We start from the raw sequence: 16,704 nt of genomic DNA on the forward strand, positions 1-16,704 counted from the left end.
CACCCGAAATACCTGTGTAATCCCTCAAAATCTCGGGTGGCAACAATTATTTGAGCAACATAGATAGTCTAAGATTGGAAACAAAAAAATGCAAAACTCACAAAATTGTTAGATTATCATTTTCTGGAGCGGTCCCCTCTCTTTGTAATTCTGTCCTGGTCGACATGAGACGTTCCGAGGATTTACACAAACTCCACAAAAATGCACCTGTTTAATATTTACACGGACTAGTTTCAGCCACCATCTCTAATACCCTTTCCATGAACCTCTCTAAGGCGCATCTCTTCCTGCCTTTCGGCGTTCTTGTGACCACCTTGCCATACCTACCCCAATTCCTTCCATAATATAAGTGTAAGGCATTCATTACCACTGTCTGAAGGAGGGTGCTAAGTAAGAGAAATGGGTCATCGCCTAAACATAGAACCTTCTTTTCACCACCATACAGAAGCTCCCACTGCCAGGCGGAGTGAGTGTTTGCCTCCCCTGCCCTACCCACTTGGTGTTGACAGTGGAGAGAGAGAGAGAGAGAGAGAGAGAGAGAGAGAGGGAGAGAGAGAAACAGACTCTGCGTTTGTTTTAGAGGGGCCACACTTCAGTGTACACACAGTTGGCAATGCTACTAAGGTTTCCCTTGTAAAAGAGAAACACTCAGTGCATTGCCCATAATCCGGATTGTAAGAGTAGGGTTGGAGTACTGTGGAAACTGTACAAGGAAAGGTTTTCCGAAGCTGGGGTACTTTAACAAGTATATTAGCAAACAATAGGGACCGGGGGTTATGTTGTTTAGAGAGGTCCAGTGTACATACCCCAGAAGATTTAGCAACAAAAAGGGTACAAAGTTCCTCATGTACAGTAGCGTAGAGTAGGGTGGATGCTTGTGGGTGAGGGGCCTAGTGTAGGAAGATGTAGCAGAAAGTGGATTAAAAACCGGGTCAGTTAGTCCTAATTAATTTTTATTCCAGAGGTAAACTGCCCTATTAAAATGGTGCAGAGTGGCTAAGTGCTAGGAGTTAGGTATCTAGACATGTAGCTCTACTCTATTGGATCGACATGTTTCTTGCCAATTGTGTCAGGAGGATCTAGGCAATTCATCAGGATCAAGGGAAAAACTGTCTACATAACGTGGTAAAGTGACATCTACATACCACGTCCTAAGGTCTGTTACCTACTAGGGTTGCTACTAATGTTAGCAACGGTACTGGCGGCTAAAAAAGGAACACCGATTGGGTCCAACGTGAATTCACGTAAAAGCAGATGACCTACCCAGACCGCCAGGAACCGGGGTACTTTAACAAGTCACACAAACCTGGGGGCCCAACAAGGCTTGATTGATAGTGGTACCCTCTGCTGCAGCCCTGGATATGGGAAGCAAAGGCTTAGAGAAGATTTTGGTCTACAACAAAACTGGAATGGCATGCTAGATAAGATGGGACTCTTCTGGAAAGACACAGAGATTGTCTCTCTTTTAAACTAGGTTTTTAAAACCAGGCTTTGACAAGGCTTATCCACATTCAACTCCTTTGCCACTAGGGCACTAGGTACTGTGTAGAACTTGCACCCCTTGGCGCGAACACCTAATCTGTGGGAACACGCTAACAAAAAGTGCCCTACAAAAGTGTTTGAGGAATTTCCACGAGGCATGCACCTTGCTGACCTAAAGACAGGCCATGTCCTGGAAAAAAATGTTTAATTCTTATCTAGTGCTACCACTCTATGTGCCGCTACCACCCTCCTTCATCCACGCCCCCTTGTCAAGGGGTAAGGATAGGGATAGTTTGGAAAAATTAAGGTCCTTCAACACCAGCTCTGGGCCAAGCACAACGTAGCCACAGGACAGAGATGGGCTGTTTTTCTAATTTTTTAGACTATACTGTACATCTCTAATGATGCTGTTCACTTTGAGGGGGGGAGGGGAAAAGGATGGCTGGGGAGTGAGGGATGAGAGTTAAGTAAATTTCCGAACTATCTTGTGGATCTGTATGTCAACTCCTTGCCTCCATTTTTGGGTTACGGGGCAGGAGTGTGTGAGACTCACTGCTGACTCTGCTGGGAGAGAGGCACTTGACTCCTACTCTTGGACTGTTGTACAAGAGTGCTGTAGAGTGTGGGGCTCAGTCCAGGCTGACTGTGGTAGGAGAGAGGCACTTACCCCTATACTAGAATATGTTCAGCACTTCAAGAAGGCCTGGTTTGAGAACTCAAGACTGAGTTATGTTGTAAAAGTGCTGTTTCGCTGGACTACAGTGTGAGACTCAGTACTGAATGTGACAGTAAGGGACATATACCTTTATTACTGGTCTACGTTGTAAGTGTTCTGCAAATCTGTCTAGTGTGTCTGTCAGGAGGAATGCATGTGGATGTCTTCGTCATAATTTGTGGTACATCCATGGCATGTAACAGAGGACGCGCATTACTTTCATTCCTCAGCAGGTGACGCGACCAAAAGCAGGAGAACCCTGTTTCAACTGGCTTTGAGTGGACTCACTAAAACACAGCTCAAAGTGTAGAAAAGTTTGTTGAATTACTTTTTTGGAGTTCACAAGCAGCACAGCCGGTATGAGGGGGTTTTTCAGGCGCCCCATAGCGCGGCGCCAATGATTCCTCCAACATCAAAGTCACAACGTTTTTTGACAGCTCTGCATTTGGGGGGACAAAAAGATTTTGTGTACAGGCAGCACTTAGGGAAAGTTAACAGACATGTCCAAGGCATGTACAGACACACAGACAGAGGCAAATAGCTTACCTGGATCCAGGTTGCCCATGGAGGGCATGCCCATAGGCTGCTTGCCCTGTGCGATGCCTGGGCTGTGCATGTTGGTCTTCGGTGATGGCACCCATCCAGGAGACGAGACAGCCATGGAGGGGGACTTCAGCCGATTAGGGGAGCTGGTGGGCGAGCGTACGCCAAGTGAGGGGGTGATCACTTGGGGTGACTTCATCGGCCCAGACTGGTTCGAAGGTGGCAGGTTTCCCATCTGTGATGGTGTCTGGGGGGACTTGAGATTGGCCGAAGGTGATGTGCCCATTGGTGAGTGAACTTGACCGAGCGTCGGTGACTTGAGGTGTCCCAGATTGGGGGAATTCATCTGGTTCATGCTGATTGTGAGATCAGAAGGGCGACGGCCTAGTCCCCGTGCTGCATTCGGGTGAAGATTTCCCATGTTCACAGGGTTTGGTTGGGAGTTTTGTGCACCCTGCATTGGGATGTGGCTAAGCCGTGTTGTGCCACCAATGTTGCCAACAGGCATAGAACCCTGGTCAGGGCTAAACATATCCGGTGCACTCCCAATATCCTGGGGCATATTGGGGTACGGTCCCGGTTGGCCAGGAAAGGGAGGCTGTCCTTGGTTGGAGAACTGGGAGGACATCATCATTTTCTGGGATGCCCCCATCATAGCCCCTCCACTGTCCCGGCTACCGTTCTGAGCTCTCATCCTGGCCATCTCATTGGGGGACATGTTCTGGTGTCCCCCCATCTCGGCAGCCCTCATTTTCTGAGACATCATCATCTGCTGCTGGGGCGTCATTTGTACATTCAGGTTCATGTTCATGTTCATATTGACGTTCATGTTCATGTTGAGGTTGCCTGGACCCATCTGGGCCTCCATGTCTCGCAGGCTGGATGGGCCAATGGGCGGGCTCAGCATCCCCCGCGAGCCCACAAAGTCCATGCCCATTGGCCCCCCACTCATGCTGTCTCCTGGCATCTGTCCAGGAAAGAGGGCAGGGTCCATCTGCCGGTGAGCTTGCATTAGACGCTCCATTTCCATGCCCTGGCTCATGGCACCGCTGGGCATGCCCATAGGCCTCTGCATACTCCCCGCACGCTTCTCCATTAACTGGTGCCTCAAGATCTCTTCCCTTGCCCGTGGATTCATGAACCGTTCTGCCTCACCTTGCCCGGGGGGATAAGGCACATTTCCCTGGGGAAAGTTTCCGGGGCCTCCCATGGGAGGCATATCGTCTGTCCAGACCATGCCAGGCCTGACTGCACGCTGTATGGCACCCATTGGTCCAATCCCATCCATTGGCATGTTCTGCATCCCACCAAAACCCGAGACCCGCTGAATCTGATTGCCTGGAAATCTGGGGCCAGGAAAAGTGGCACCACCACGCAGCTGGAGCGATTCTTGGATGTCGATGGGCCCACCCATACGATTACCCATACCTGGGGGCCACTGCTCACCTGGTTTGCTGTGGTAAGGTGGTGGGGGGGCCCTCATCATCATACCACCCATTGAGGGCTGCATCATGTCCTGCATTGGACGGCCGTGCATGGACATGTGTTCTTCCTTCCGACGCTTTTCCTCGTAGTACTCCTCCTGCAGCTTCCGCCAGGCCACCTGTTCAGGCGTCAGGCTGTCCTGGTTCAGTCTATGCATCATCATGCTCATATGCTGGCCCATGTCAGAACCAGGGTGGTGCGGCACTTCATGCTCCATACCTGGACCCCCCAGACTTTGTGTTTGTGATATCATAGACTGCAGTGGTTCTTCGTACTTCTTGTGACCGGGTGGCGGAGGCGGTGGCTGCTGCTGAGGGGGTTGAGACGGCGGCTGCTGAGGTGGTGGCAGAGGCTGTCCCCCTTCATCAGCATTCGAGTTGCCTTTCGCGTATGGATCACCTTCTCCACTACGTAGCAACAGGCGTTCAATGTCTCGTAATGTCTGCAGAGAGCGCTCTCGATGCTCCAACTGTTCCTTGGACAGTCTCTCATTGGTGGAGATGCTACGGGGTCCCAGGCTGGCTGGTCCGTTGCCAGGACAGCCAGGACCATTGCTGTCTTCAAGCAGGTTAGGCCCAGTCACAGCAGCGGGATCTGCTGGTCCTGTTTGGATTTGATTACTTGTGGAGTTTGGTGGGGTCGGATGATTACTTCCAGGCTGGTTGCCACTGCTAGCGTTAGCTAGTGAGTTGGGGGTTAAGTCGTGGTGAGCTTCCTCCGGGCCACTCTCTTGTACCAATGAATTCGGGGTTGGTAGGGCTTGCTGGCTGCTACTTTGCTGCTGTGGACCCCCCTGTGGAGCCAGTGGTGGGGCCTGTGGAGTGCTCACTGGTGGTGCTGAAGGTGTGCTCAGAGGGCGCTGCTCCTGAGCAGTTGGCACAGTTGGCGCCTCGTGTGTGACCTATTAAAAACACAGAAAAAAGTCTTGAGAAATTCAAACAACATTAGAAGGCCCCTCTTCTCTTCCGCTCAGACAGAGCGTTGTGCAATGGGTTTCTCTTTAGCATACTTTACTGATCAACGCTTCCCTCCAATCCTGTTCTATTATGGGAGTCTTAGCCCAATAGAAGCAAGACTTTTGAACCGGTGCCTCTACAGGATGAGGGAATTGTGTTTAAGACAGCCTCTCCAGCTTCATTTTTGATTTGTTGTTTATTTCAAAAATGGCTTTGAATCCATATAACCTACATGCTGTCTCCAGCGATGGGGGACTCTAGGTTTAGGTTATTTTGATTTAGAGGGAAAGATGGTCTTGGGCCATAACCCATGAGGGTGGAGGAAGCTATAAACAGACGGAATAAGACATTGTATTTCAAGAGGACCTTTCCCAGTGTCTTTGTGAGGGTGTGGCATGCGAGCATAACTCCATTGCGTCCAGACTCAGGACAGAACAGGATGGGGTGTTGAACAAAACTTGTATTTTCTGCTGAGAGGCTGTGGGTGCGGACGGGACAAGCTAAGTAGCCTCCCAGACAAGCTATTAACACGCGGGAGCACACGACGGTGTCCGCATAAGCCTGAGTGTGATTGCAGCATTCAGTGTGAATGAGTGTGAGGGTGGGATTGGCAAAGACAAGTTTCTGTCTGGTGAGAGGCTTTGATTGGGATACTGTGTGCTTATGCCATTTATGTATCAATGAGAGTGTGTTGCAACTGTGTATCTTCTCTATACACAGCATGAAGCTGTGTGCAGAGCACTCAAAGCTCACACATGTCTCAGTCATAACGCCAAAGAAGCAGGCCATAACAAAGACTCATGGATAGCTCTGCCACTTCCACAAGTTTAGAATGGGATTTCTCTGACTGCGATATGTGTAACATGTACACAATGTGCTTGTAAACTTGCCAAAGCATGCAAAAACAAGCAAGGTTACACCACCACACGTGTGCCCAGAAAAAAATCACACAGCACCTACAGTGACTTGCCATTTGAGATCTGGTCAATGTCAAGAAGGACTCACTTTCAGGTAGTAGAGATATGTCTCCAAGATGCACCCACCTGATCCAACTTGCTGCGAGGGACGTTCTGCTGATGGTAGGTGAGAATGGAGTCTGCTGTGCCGTGCAACACTGCCTCTGCCGCTCTGTGGAACAAGGACAGAACAAGAATGAATAGAAGAACATGAAATCTTATCCCATTAAATGACAAGGGACTTAGCTGCAGGCAAAGAATTAGGAACAATGTAGCACCTCACGCATGAGGATCCAAGCCCCACATAAAGAACAAGGAAACATGATCCAGCTAAAGGATACGGAACCCAGGCAAGGGATAAGGAACCTTGCCCAACTAAAGAACAAGCAAGAATGTCACACTAATAAATGAGCACCACTTCCCAGCTAAAGAACAAGGAATCGTGCCAGTATCAAGATAATGAAAGGCATCCATCCAGAGGGCAAGGTCTAACAACCCTGCTCAAGAACAAGGAACTAATCCCAACCAAAGGATACGTTGTCTAAGTCAAAGAACAAAGTACATTGGCCCTCAGCTATAGAAAAAGGAATAAGGCATCAGCTGAACAACCACAACTTGTGCTACAGCCAAAGGCCTAAGAACTGTAGTCCAAGCACAGAACATAGAAGAAGAGAGTGTGCCACAACCAAAAAAGGAACAATGTTCAGACCAAAGAAAAAAGAAGAGTGCTACAATCAAGAAAAGAAATATCTCTAAACCCAAGAACAACAAAACCTGACATGATTAGAAAAACTATGAAATGCGCCTCAGTTACAGAGCAAGAAACAATGTCCCAGCTACAGAGTAAGAAACAATACACCAAAACAAGGAACAAAACACATGACAACAAAATACATATGGTAGCATCCATATAAAAAACAAGGTGTGCCCTACCCAAATCAAGGAACCATACCCTAACCATAAAAAAACCATAATCATGCCCCACTTGAAAAAAGACAGGGAACTGTGCCCGAATATAAGTGCACCAGATCTAACAAAAAATAACCATGCCACAAGCACAGAACAAGAAAAAGAGTGCTTTGGGAAAAGAACAAGAAACTGTAGCACAACAAAACATGAGACCATATTCCAGCCACAAAGAAGGAACAATGTCCCAATCACAGAGCACTCAATTGTGCTGCTATAAAAGAATAACAAATCCCAGTCAGAAACCAAGACAATGCTCTAAATACGGAAAAAGGAACTATAGTTAGACAACCGGACAAAGAACCATCACTTACCCATTAACAAGAAACCATGCCCAAATCACAGAACAAGGAATAGCAGCCAAACCCAAGAACAAGAAATTATGACCCAAAACAGAATAATGAACTGTTGGAAACCCCATAACTCATCCATAGAAAAACCAAGAACTAGAATTCATGAACCAACCAAAGACCAAGGCACTGTGGTTGAAGCCAAAAACAAGAAACCATGAATCAGCAAAAATCAAGAAAACATGGCAAGACACCAAACAAAGAACAAGGCACCATGATTCAGCCAAACCACAATGAACTATGACTGAACCAAAGAACAAGAATCCAACAAAAGAACAAGGTGCCATGGTTGAATACTAGAACAAAAACCTATGATCCAACCAAAGAACAGTGAATCTTAGCAGAACTCAAGAACAAGGAAACGTGCAACCAAACAATAAGAATGGTATTGGTAGAAGGATGAGGGGTGGAGATTGAGAAGAACTAGGGAGCAATGAAACACTCACCTTTTGTTTGGAAGAGGTTCAGGGGGTCACATCTTGGTGGGAAAGGAGGAATATTGAATCAGGCATTCATATTTAGGGTGTAAACACGCCTGTTTGTGGGGGTTGGGTGAATTAGATTCTCGTGCTTTTGGTGGATCAGACACTGTCAAGTTGGCAAAGGGAACTGATGGGAATCAGACAGTCACAGGTTGGTGAGGAGTCAAACACCAACATGTTTGCAGTGACATTAGAGCAGCAAAGTGAAACTCAGATGTTGAAAGAAGGGGGTGATACAGATCAGCCACTCCTGTGTTGACAGAGAGGAGGGGGGAACAAAATATGCTTTGGTGGTGGCTTAAACATCTGCAGTGGAGAAAGAGCAGATCATCCATGGGCACTCTCATGTTCCTAGAGTGTGAGTAAGGAGATTCAGAAATGACTGGAGGTGGGATCCGGCGCCCGTGTTTTGGGAGGCACTGGTGGTGAAGGTATCAGAAACTCACATGTAGATGCGGATCTAAAACCCACCTGTGGGTGGGGATCAGACAAGCAAGTGTAAGAGGTTGATTAGACACACATTTGTTGACAGGAAGCATGACCGGACTGGCCAGCCGGGCAAGTGGGCAATCCCCAGGGAGATTGGAGCCCAAGGAGGCCAGTTTTGACACTTGAAGGCCGGTTTCAGCCTCCAGGGAGGTGGTGCATGTTACGCAATCCCGGCGGCAACTTGAAAGAGTTGCTCTGTTTCTAGCGCACATTAGCGCGACTGCACATGGGGGTTACATTTATAATTTTTGCCAGGGATGCTTTAAGTTCCCAATCTGGGCCTGACAAAGCGTCATATATTCATGTTCAGGTGGAGGATCAAAAAGCTAATTTAATGACAGGGGCTGAAGTATGCACGTGTTACTGGGGAACAGATACTTATGTATGGGTGGGAATTTAGATATTGACATGTTTAGCGATTATCAGTCACTCACAATTTGGTGGTGGATCAGACACTCCCAACGGTGGTGATCAGATACTCACTAAAGGTGTGGAATCAGACATGCATGTCTCGGTGAGGGATCAGACAGATACTCATATGTTGGGTGGGGATCCCACTTACATGTTCATAGGGAGATCAGACACTTGCATTTTGACAGATGGAAGGATATGGGAGGATCAGACGCTTGTTGGCGGCGTTGTGAAGGAGAGTTAAAAGGATCAATCACTCACGTGTTAGCAAGGTGTGTTGTGAAGACATAAACAAAATGTGAAGGCTGCTTTATTGGCCCGGCAACACTGCTGGCATCAGGGCGTGGCCCAACTGGAGGGCAGTGGGGTGTGCTGGAAGAACTCGTCTCATTCAGGGTCGGCAGTGGGTTCGAGGCAGGGCCTAGTGTGGAGGCGGTGGCCATGACAGGCTCTGCTACATGACAGTCTGTGAGGAAGAGAAACACTAGTTAAGTTACCCAATTAGGGGCAAATATTACTACACCTAGATTTAGAGAAGCTGGTGCCATGGGGACAAGTGCAGCCTGAGGAGCAGAGACCAATGCTGCAGCTGGAGTGGGAAGAACAGAAACCATGTAGCTGGGAGAGCAAAAACTGTGCGTACAGCTAGAACAGGAGAAACAAAAAATGGGCTCAGGTAAAGCTAAAGGCTATGGAATAGCTGAAACTGGAGGAGGAGAAACCATGGATTCAGCTAGAGCTGGGAGTGGGGATGGGGGGGGAGTCAGAACTAGTTACAGTGTCTGCATCATGTGCAAGGTACGCGATGAGGTTGGGAATCTTCTTTCCAATGCCCAGGAACAGGTTGGGATTCCAGACTGTGTGTTGGATCATTGGCCCGCTCAGATGTTGACTACTTCCAGGGGGCTCTAACCGTTTACCTTCAGCAGTGCAGGCACTGGTCACTGTTTCTTTTGCAAATACTTACTGTGTCCGGGGACCAAGGACTTCTCATCCTCTTCGCTGTCGGGCCCAGAGCACCACTCATCACCACTGTAGGGCTGCTTCCGTTCCAGTACGCATCGCCGTTTGCTTCGTGGAAGCACCTCACCTGCAGCTGAAAGAAAGACCATCACGAAAGAAAGAACCTCAGTCCAAAAACAAAAGGCCAGGCTATCAGGTAAGTGGAAGGCTCTGAAATGTCTGTCTAAACATGCTGGTGCCTGCCGTATCAGTTGGCCACATGTCAGGTATATTTTTAATATAGAGCAATTGATGTCATTAAGATGGGCATACATACACTTCTATTAGAATTACCTCACCTTATTGTGTGCTTTTTTAAAGTCTGCTTACGCTCAATCTATTTCTATATATTCAAGGAGAGGAAGCTGTGGATTTATCGTTAAAATATTACATTTTAGCATCTTATTTTTAATTTAATTTAATTTTTAATAAAAAGGAAGGACAGTAGCCAAACTGCAAGATCTATTTCACAGGAAGTACTCAGTAGCCGGAAGTATAGTTGTGATACATCCTCTTACTTTTGTAAACGTCTGAAACCAAAATTTCTATTTCCTGAAAGCAATAGTACATAAGCGAATTCTGAAGTTCTGTTTTCATAAAAGCTTCTACATTTTTAGATATTCGACAACGGACACTACTGGTGTATGCTAATACATGATATCTGATGTAAATAAGAATTGTTATTCTGATAACACAGCTACTGGTCATCAAGAAATCGTCAATCGTCATAGTTAATGTATTGCAACATTAACTATGGAGCGGTTGTACCACATAATATTAAATATATTACACTGGTGTGCAGCATCCGAACGGCGATGGTTAGTCTTACATTGCACTTTTCATTGGGAACCTAAATGTTTTGATAAGTTTTGACCTTATTTTAGACTTATTTTATCTTCCTAACTCCTTCCTAGCATTTTCGAGGAATACAGTTATATGAATTAATTAAGACAGAAACCCCCAACTTATGCCTTCACGCTGAGCACTATAAAAGAGGAGATAGGTTTTCACTCTCTCTCAAATATGTCTCATGCAAACCAACCTATATAATACCCAGATGCACATAGTAATAGGCTGTTTATTACTGCTGTTGCGTATGGTAGTTGGCATGGCTCTCTAGAGGCAAAACCTCAAGTGGGTCATCATGGTGGCTCTCCCCTTCCATAATGGTTATAAATAACAGGGGTCTGCGTGTACGGTTTATGTCGCGCTCTTCTGTCACGTGTAGTAATTATAAACAAATATATTTAACCAATGCCAGGAGAAAGGTCACGCATTAAGACAAACTGACACTGAATATGCCTTCAGACTATTAGCAGAGTTGGTTTCCTTCGTAAAGTCATGTGTAATATAGCTTGTGTGAGACAGAAAGCAGTGTTTTCTCACTATATCAAGTTATTAACATAGAATTTAACTTTTGTAACACAGTAATAAATGACTCGATGTGTATTATTCGTACACTTGCTCTAAATAAACTGAGTTATTTGGTTACATTTATTTTCACAGATATAGCATAAATATATGCATGCCATGGCAGCAATATGTGACCAAAGTACCACGTATTTGAGCAACTGTGCTAATAAACACAGATTCACACATTTATTACCACAGTCCAGAACTCAAATTACCGTTCATTACCACAGTAAAGCAACCATGACATGAGAAAAACACGGTTTACTGCCTCACACATACTATTTACAATTACTTTATAAAGGAACTATAACTTGCCCTGCCAGCATGCACAGTGTTCCCATGAATGATGTCATTTGAGATGTCATGAGTGTTGCTATAAATACTATGATCTAACGTAGTATAAGTAATGTAATATGAAAGCATATAAGCTGTGCAGGAAGGCACGAGTTATAGTTCATGTATTCTGGCTAGTGAGTCTACAACACTGTGTATGGAGGTGCGCAAGTTAGTGTAAGTTTTGGGAAGGGGTGTACATTGTACCTTTAACTTATGACTATAAAGTTATAACTATAACTTTTACATTTCGAATGATTGTGTAGTCTAAGTTGGCTTTGTTTACAAATAAATAACGTTTTTCTAATTATAACGTATCCTTTGTTTTTTGTCATTGAATTCCTGTGTTGTTTTTTTATAAAATTATATTTGAAATCATATATTGTTGTTTAATATTGAATTATTTGTTTTAACAAATGTTTGGTACTGTGGTACTTTTGCAAAACTTTAAAGTTCATTTTGAGGAGTGGAGTGGCGCAGAGTGGACTAGAGTGTTGCAGAGCGGAGTGGCATAGAATGGAGTACAGTGTCATAGAGTAGAGTGCCGTAGAGTGAAGTGTTCTTGAGTGTCACAGATTGAAATGGCCTAGAGTAGATTGTTGTAAAGTGGAGTGGCATAGAGTGGAGTAGAGTGTCAGAGTGTGGTAGAGTGGAGTGGCATAAAGTGGCGTAGAATAGAGTGAAGTTTTCTAGAGTGTTGTAGAGTGGAATGACAGAGTGCAGTAGAATGTTGTAGAGTGGAGTGTTGTAGACTGGAGTGTCATTGAGTGTTGTAGAGTGGAGTGTCGTAGAGTGGCGTAGAGAGGAGTCGAGTGGATTAGTATGTCGTAGAGTAGAGTAAAGTGGCATGCAGTGGTTTAGAGGGATTTGCGTAGAGTCGAGTAGAGTGTCAAAGAGTGGCATAGAGTGGAGTAGTGTCGCAGAGTGTCTTACAGTAGTGTTGTACAGTGGATTGGCGCAGATTGGAGTGGCGTGGAATAGAATAGAGTAGGGTGGCGTGTCACAAAGTGTCTTAAAGTGGAGGGCGTAGTGTAGTGGTGTTGAGTGTAGTGGCAGCTCATAGAGTGAAGTGGCTTGTCGTACAGTAGAGTGGCGTTTCATAGACTAGAGTGGAGTGTGGTAGTGTGGAGTAGAGTGGCTAAGAGTGGAGAGGAAAAGAGTGGAGTAGAGTGTTGTAAAGTGGAGTGGCATAGAGTGGAGTGGCATGGCATAGCGTGTCGTGCCATGTTGTAGACTGGCGTGCTGTAGAGTGTCTTAGAGTGGAGGGTTATAGAGTGGGGTGGCATTTTGTAGAGTGACGTGTCACAGAGTGGAGCAGCGTTGAGTGGAGTGGTGTAGAGTGCGCTGATGTAGATTAAAATGGTGTTGTGTGTTGTATAACATGCCCCTCTACTCGCCTCTGTACATTTTGGGGGGGATATTTCAAAAGTTCTGCAGTACTTTCTTGATATTTTCAAGACAGTACCGCAGTACTTCGTACATTTAATAAATATACATAAATCAATAAAAACGGTTAAACATGTTTTTGACTTCTTGAAATAAGCATTATTTAACATGTGCTCTTCCATAGAACACAGTCAAAGTTAGGTAGTGCAAAACATTTGCATTAAATTACATCCGTTTTGACATACCGAATGAACATCCCTTGTGGTGAGTAGGAGACGGAAAGTACTCACAAAGCCATTACAAAAGTATGTTTGGATATTATCAAGCCTTCACCTGGCTGGAAGAACATCCAAGTTAGCACATGTACCTCTGGATCAAAAAATGCATATTTGAAAAATGTAATATAGACTTAAATGGACAATGAAAGCTCCATATTCGTTCAGGAAAAATACAACATAGCTTAAGCATTTGTGCAACCCTAAATTAATGTGGGAAAAATAAATATTCTGACTTTGCGCCACATTACCTCTACTTACTAGTGACTGTTCATTGATTTTAAAACACAAAAAATGAAATGAACTTCACACTTTTCATGCAGAGGTAAAGTTACAATGTGTGCAGATTACAACACACTTCAAAAAATAAAGTTTTTCAGAAGTACTAAAATACATCAGCTAAGCTGTTTTTTTGTGAAAACATTTTCACTGAGCTATATAAAATTAATTTCACGAATGTGGGTACTGACCCCGGAGCATGCCCTCTGCCAGTAGTCGCATGGGATGAAAAGTCTGAGGACACTGCAGACAGAAGAACTGAGAGTGAGGCAAATGCCATATCCTGTGACCAGTACCAGTACAGCATAGTGAAAGGCCATGCCTGAAGTTACTACGGACACAGGTACTGTGCATGAGGCAAGTCCGAAGACCACTGCCCGAGTACCGACGGTGTGGCTGAAAGTCAGGCCCTACAGCTACAACGGGGACAGCACTTGGCATTACCAAAGGCCCTGCGATGCCCAGGACCATAAACAGCATTATGTGGACAAAGTATATAATTCCAAAACGTAAGAAATTCACTAACTAAAGCCTCTCTCTCTCCTGCTGTCTCTATCCACCCTCTCTCTCCTTTTCTTTTTCTCCTCCTTTTCTTTCTCGAACCCTCTTTCTCCCCTGCTTTTCTCTTTTCCTCTCTCCTCGCCTCCTCTCTCTCGTGCGACAGTGCCTTATGGTTGAGACCGCTGGTTCATACGACAAAATATATTTTGATCATGTTACAAAAGGGGTGCGCACGTTTCCCACTTAGAGTCTCACAGGAAATTGTTCTCAAGGGCACCGCGAAAAGTGACGGATACAGTCACACCAAACTCGCATGAAGGTAGTGCTTGGTTCAAACTGAACCCTTTTTTTGGTTCGGTGTAAAGATGTCCTTTGGTGCTTAAAATATTTTCAAAATGGATGCGGGGTAGCGAGTCCAGAGCGTGGTTGAAGGCCACACTCATTTCTTAGTAATTAGTCAAAATTAAAACTGCTCGTGTGAAAGCAGACTGCCTTTGTAATGCCATTCCCGTTTGATTCTTTTCCATAAATTGTGCTTTTGTTTTCAGCAATTGTTAGGAATTCGGATTAAATGATATCATTCTTTGAAACGCATTCTACAAATTAGTTGTTTTAGTGTAAATATGCGTTACAACCACTAGATGGCGAAAGTGTTTCACGAACAAAATCAAAGTGAACATTATAACACTTTTGATATTTCTGGGGGGAAAAACCTCGCGGGACTAAGGGCATATAAGGGCATACGAAAAGTCCCCTTATTGTCCAAATTCGTCAGCAAAAATATCAAAGCAATTGAAAATTACCCCAGACTCCAGCGCCTACGGCTGCCACCCGTCGCACAAAGAACGACAATTCAATATGGTTACAGCTAGGGAAGTTGATGTTTCAAAGGCAACAATCGAAACAACTGGGAAATCTTGCCTAATGCGCGCGCGCACAGACGCAATACTGACAAAAATACATATGTACACGCTTTTCCGACTAATTGAGGCCCACATTACGCCATAAAATACTGCATGAGTCCTTAAACTGTCCGAAACGCGGGCTTGAGAATGCTGCCAAAAGCTAACCTGCTCTGCGACTGCCAGCCAAATAGTCCCATTAGAAATCTGTGCAAGCTCTATTATATTAAAGTCATTCTTTTTTAGCTTAAATGTACATTTTTTGTCATGGAATTCAGGGTCCAATGGGCCCGTTCTTCCCATTAGACGTGTAAGGGGTGACATGGTAGTGGATGTTTAGTGGACTAGAGCATCATTTTAAAAGGACTTATAAACACATATCTCTTGAACTTTGAGCTTTAAATGCCGAATACTAGTGATAACCAATACACCCTATTAGAACTAGCACTCTGGGTTTGCTTCTGCCACTCTGCTACCTTAGAAACTATACAAACTTCTTATTGTAGTTGCCCCCCTGGATGCCAACCCAGACATTTCCATCAAACACAGAAACCTACCTGGGCATCGGTAGGGCTCTGAACGTTTACCCAACCATCAATACCCAGGCCAAGAACCTTTCCAATGAATCTGGCAACTTCACTAGGCTGGCCACTGGTGCTACACACACAGCCACCTACACACAAGATGCAATATTCACTCCCAAGGAATCATCGCAATCGCAAGGAATGAACCTATCTATTGGAATGGCCAACCCCTCATCTCCTTTATCAATAAAGTCCAGTCAAAACGAAATACCATCATAATACAGGAGTGCAGGCACAGGAACAAACGCCTCCTGGTAGAACTCAATTCTCAATTGTCTGCGGTCTCACCACCTGGCCAAATAATGGATGCAAAGGAGGCTAAACAACTGGCTTTTCAGAACATTTGATGACCTGATGCCTCTTAAAACTTTGATGCAGCCTATACAATAAATGAAGGCACCTTGGATCAATGAATGAATGAAGAACACTAAATCACAATTTGCCAGCACTACATCATCACTTAAAGAAATTCAGAAATTCGCTTTACAAAATTAATCTCCAGAGACTAAACAAAATATACAAATCACCACTAAAGCAGGCAAAAAGGCTTCTTATTTAAATCAAATATCTAACATAAATACCATGAAAAGGATTTCTGGAATTCTGAAACCCTGAATGCGCCTCTGCAAAGACTCCTCAAGATCTCTGCAACTCAACTTCAGCCCAAATTGCAGTCAGATCAAGGATGCTAAAAGCTCATCTTGCTAACAAGACAGTGGACTCCCAGTCCAATAAGACCAAGGTAAGGAGCAACACACAGAATAACAATCGCCCTATACTTGACTCTCATGCAACTTCCACACTAAGATGTATTGATCTGGTTAAGGCCAGTGGACCTGTGGGCTCGCTGTTGGATCCCTGCCCATGACAAAGTTTCAAGAATGTCCTGGTATCCCTGGTTATTGCAATCACAGCAATGGATATTATCTACTCTCTATCCTGGGTATCTTCCCCGCAGAGCCTAAGGCCTTCTACATATGATCACTTATCACGAAAAACAATCTTGGCCCAGCGGAATCAGCCATCCAATCTCAAAAGTCCCTTTCCCAGGAAATCTGATTGAACAGTTTTTCTCAGATCTGCAACTTTATTTTGAAAACAAGTTACATATGGACCGGCAAACTGGTTTCTGCCCATGGAGAGGAATGGAACATGCCCTGATCTCCAATCGGGGCCATTTGAAAGGCACCACAG

The 16,704-nt window shown here is 45.0% G+C and overlaps 1 protein-coding gene across 6 annotated transcripts in view; it reads right to left on the reverse strand.

Annotated features, from left to right (window-relative positions):
* The window catches only part of BCL9L (BCL9 like), a 174,573-nt gene that overhangs the window by 20,039 nt on the left and 137,830 nt on the right, over window positions 1-16,704 (reverse strand). For 5 of the 6 annotated variants that reach the window (XM_085645877.1, XM_085645878.1, XM_085645875.1 and 2 more), the window contains exons 3-7: window positions 9,803-9,931; window positions 9,097-9,301; window positions 6,225-6,309; window positions 2,744-5,126; window positions 2,526-2,636 (exon numbers count right to left, since the gene is read on the reverse strand). In XM_085645877.1, coding sequence (XP_085502003.1) covers window positions 2,526-2,636; window positions 2,744-5,126; window positions 6,225-6,309; window positions 9,097-9,301; window positions 9,803-9,931 — 2,913 coding nt within the window. The remainder of the gene's footprint in view (window positions 1-2,525; window positions 2,637-2,743; window positions 5,127-6,224; window positions 6,310-9,096; window positions 9,302-9,802; window positions 9,932-16,704) is intronic. The other variant, XM_085645876.1, reaches the window with a different exon arrangement.

The sequence above is a fragment of the Triturus cristatus genome, chromosome 3_1 (assembly GCF_964204655.1).
Source record: "Triturus cristatus chromosome 3_1, aTriCri1.1, whole genome shotgun sequence".
Classification (NCBI taxonomy): domain Eukaryota; kingdom Metazoa; phylum Chordata; class Amphibia; order Caudata; family Salamandridae; genus Triturus; species Triturus cristatus.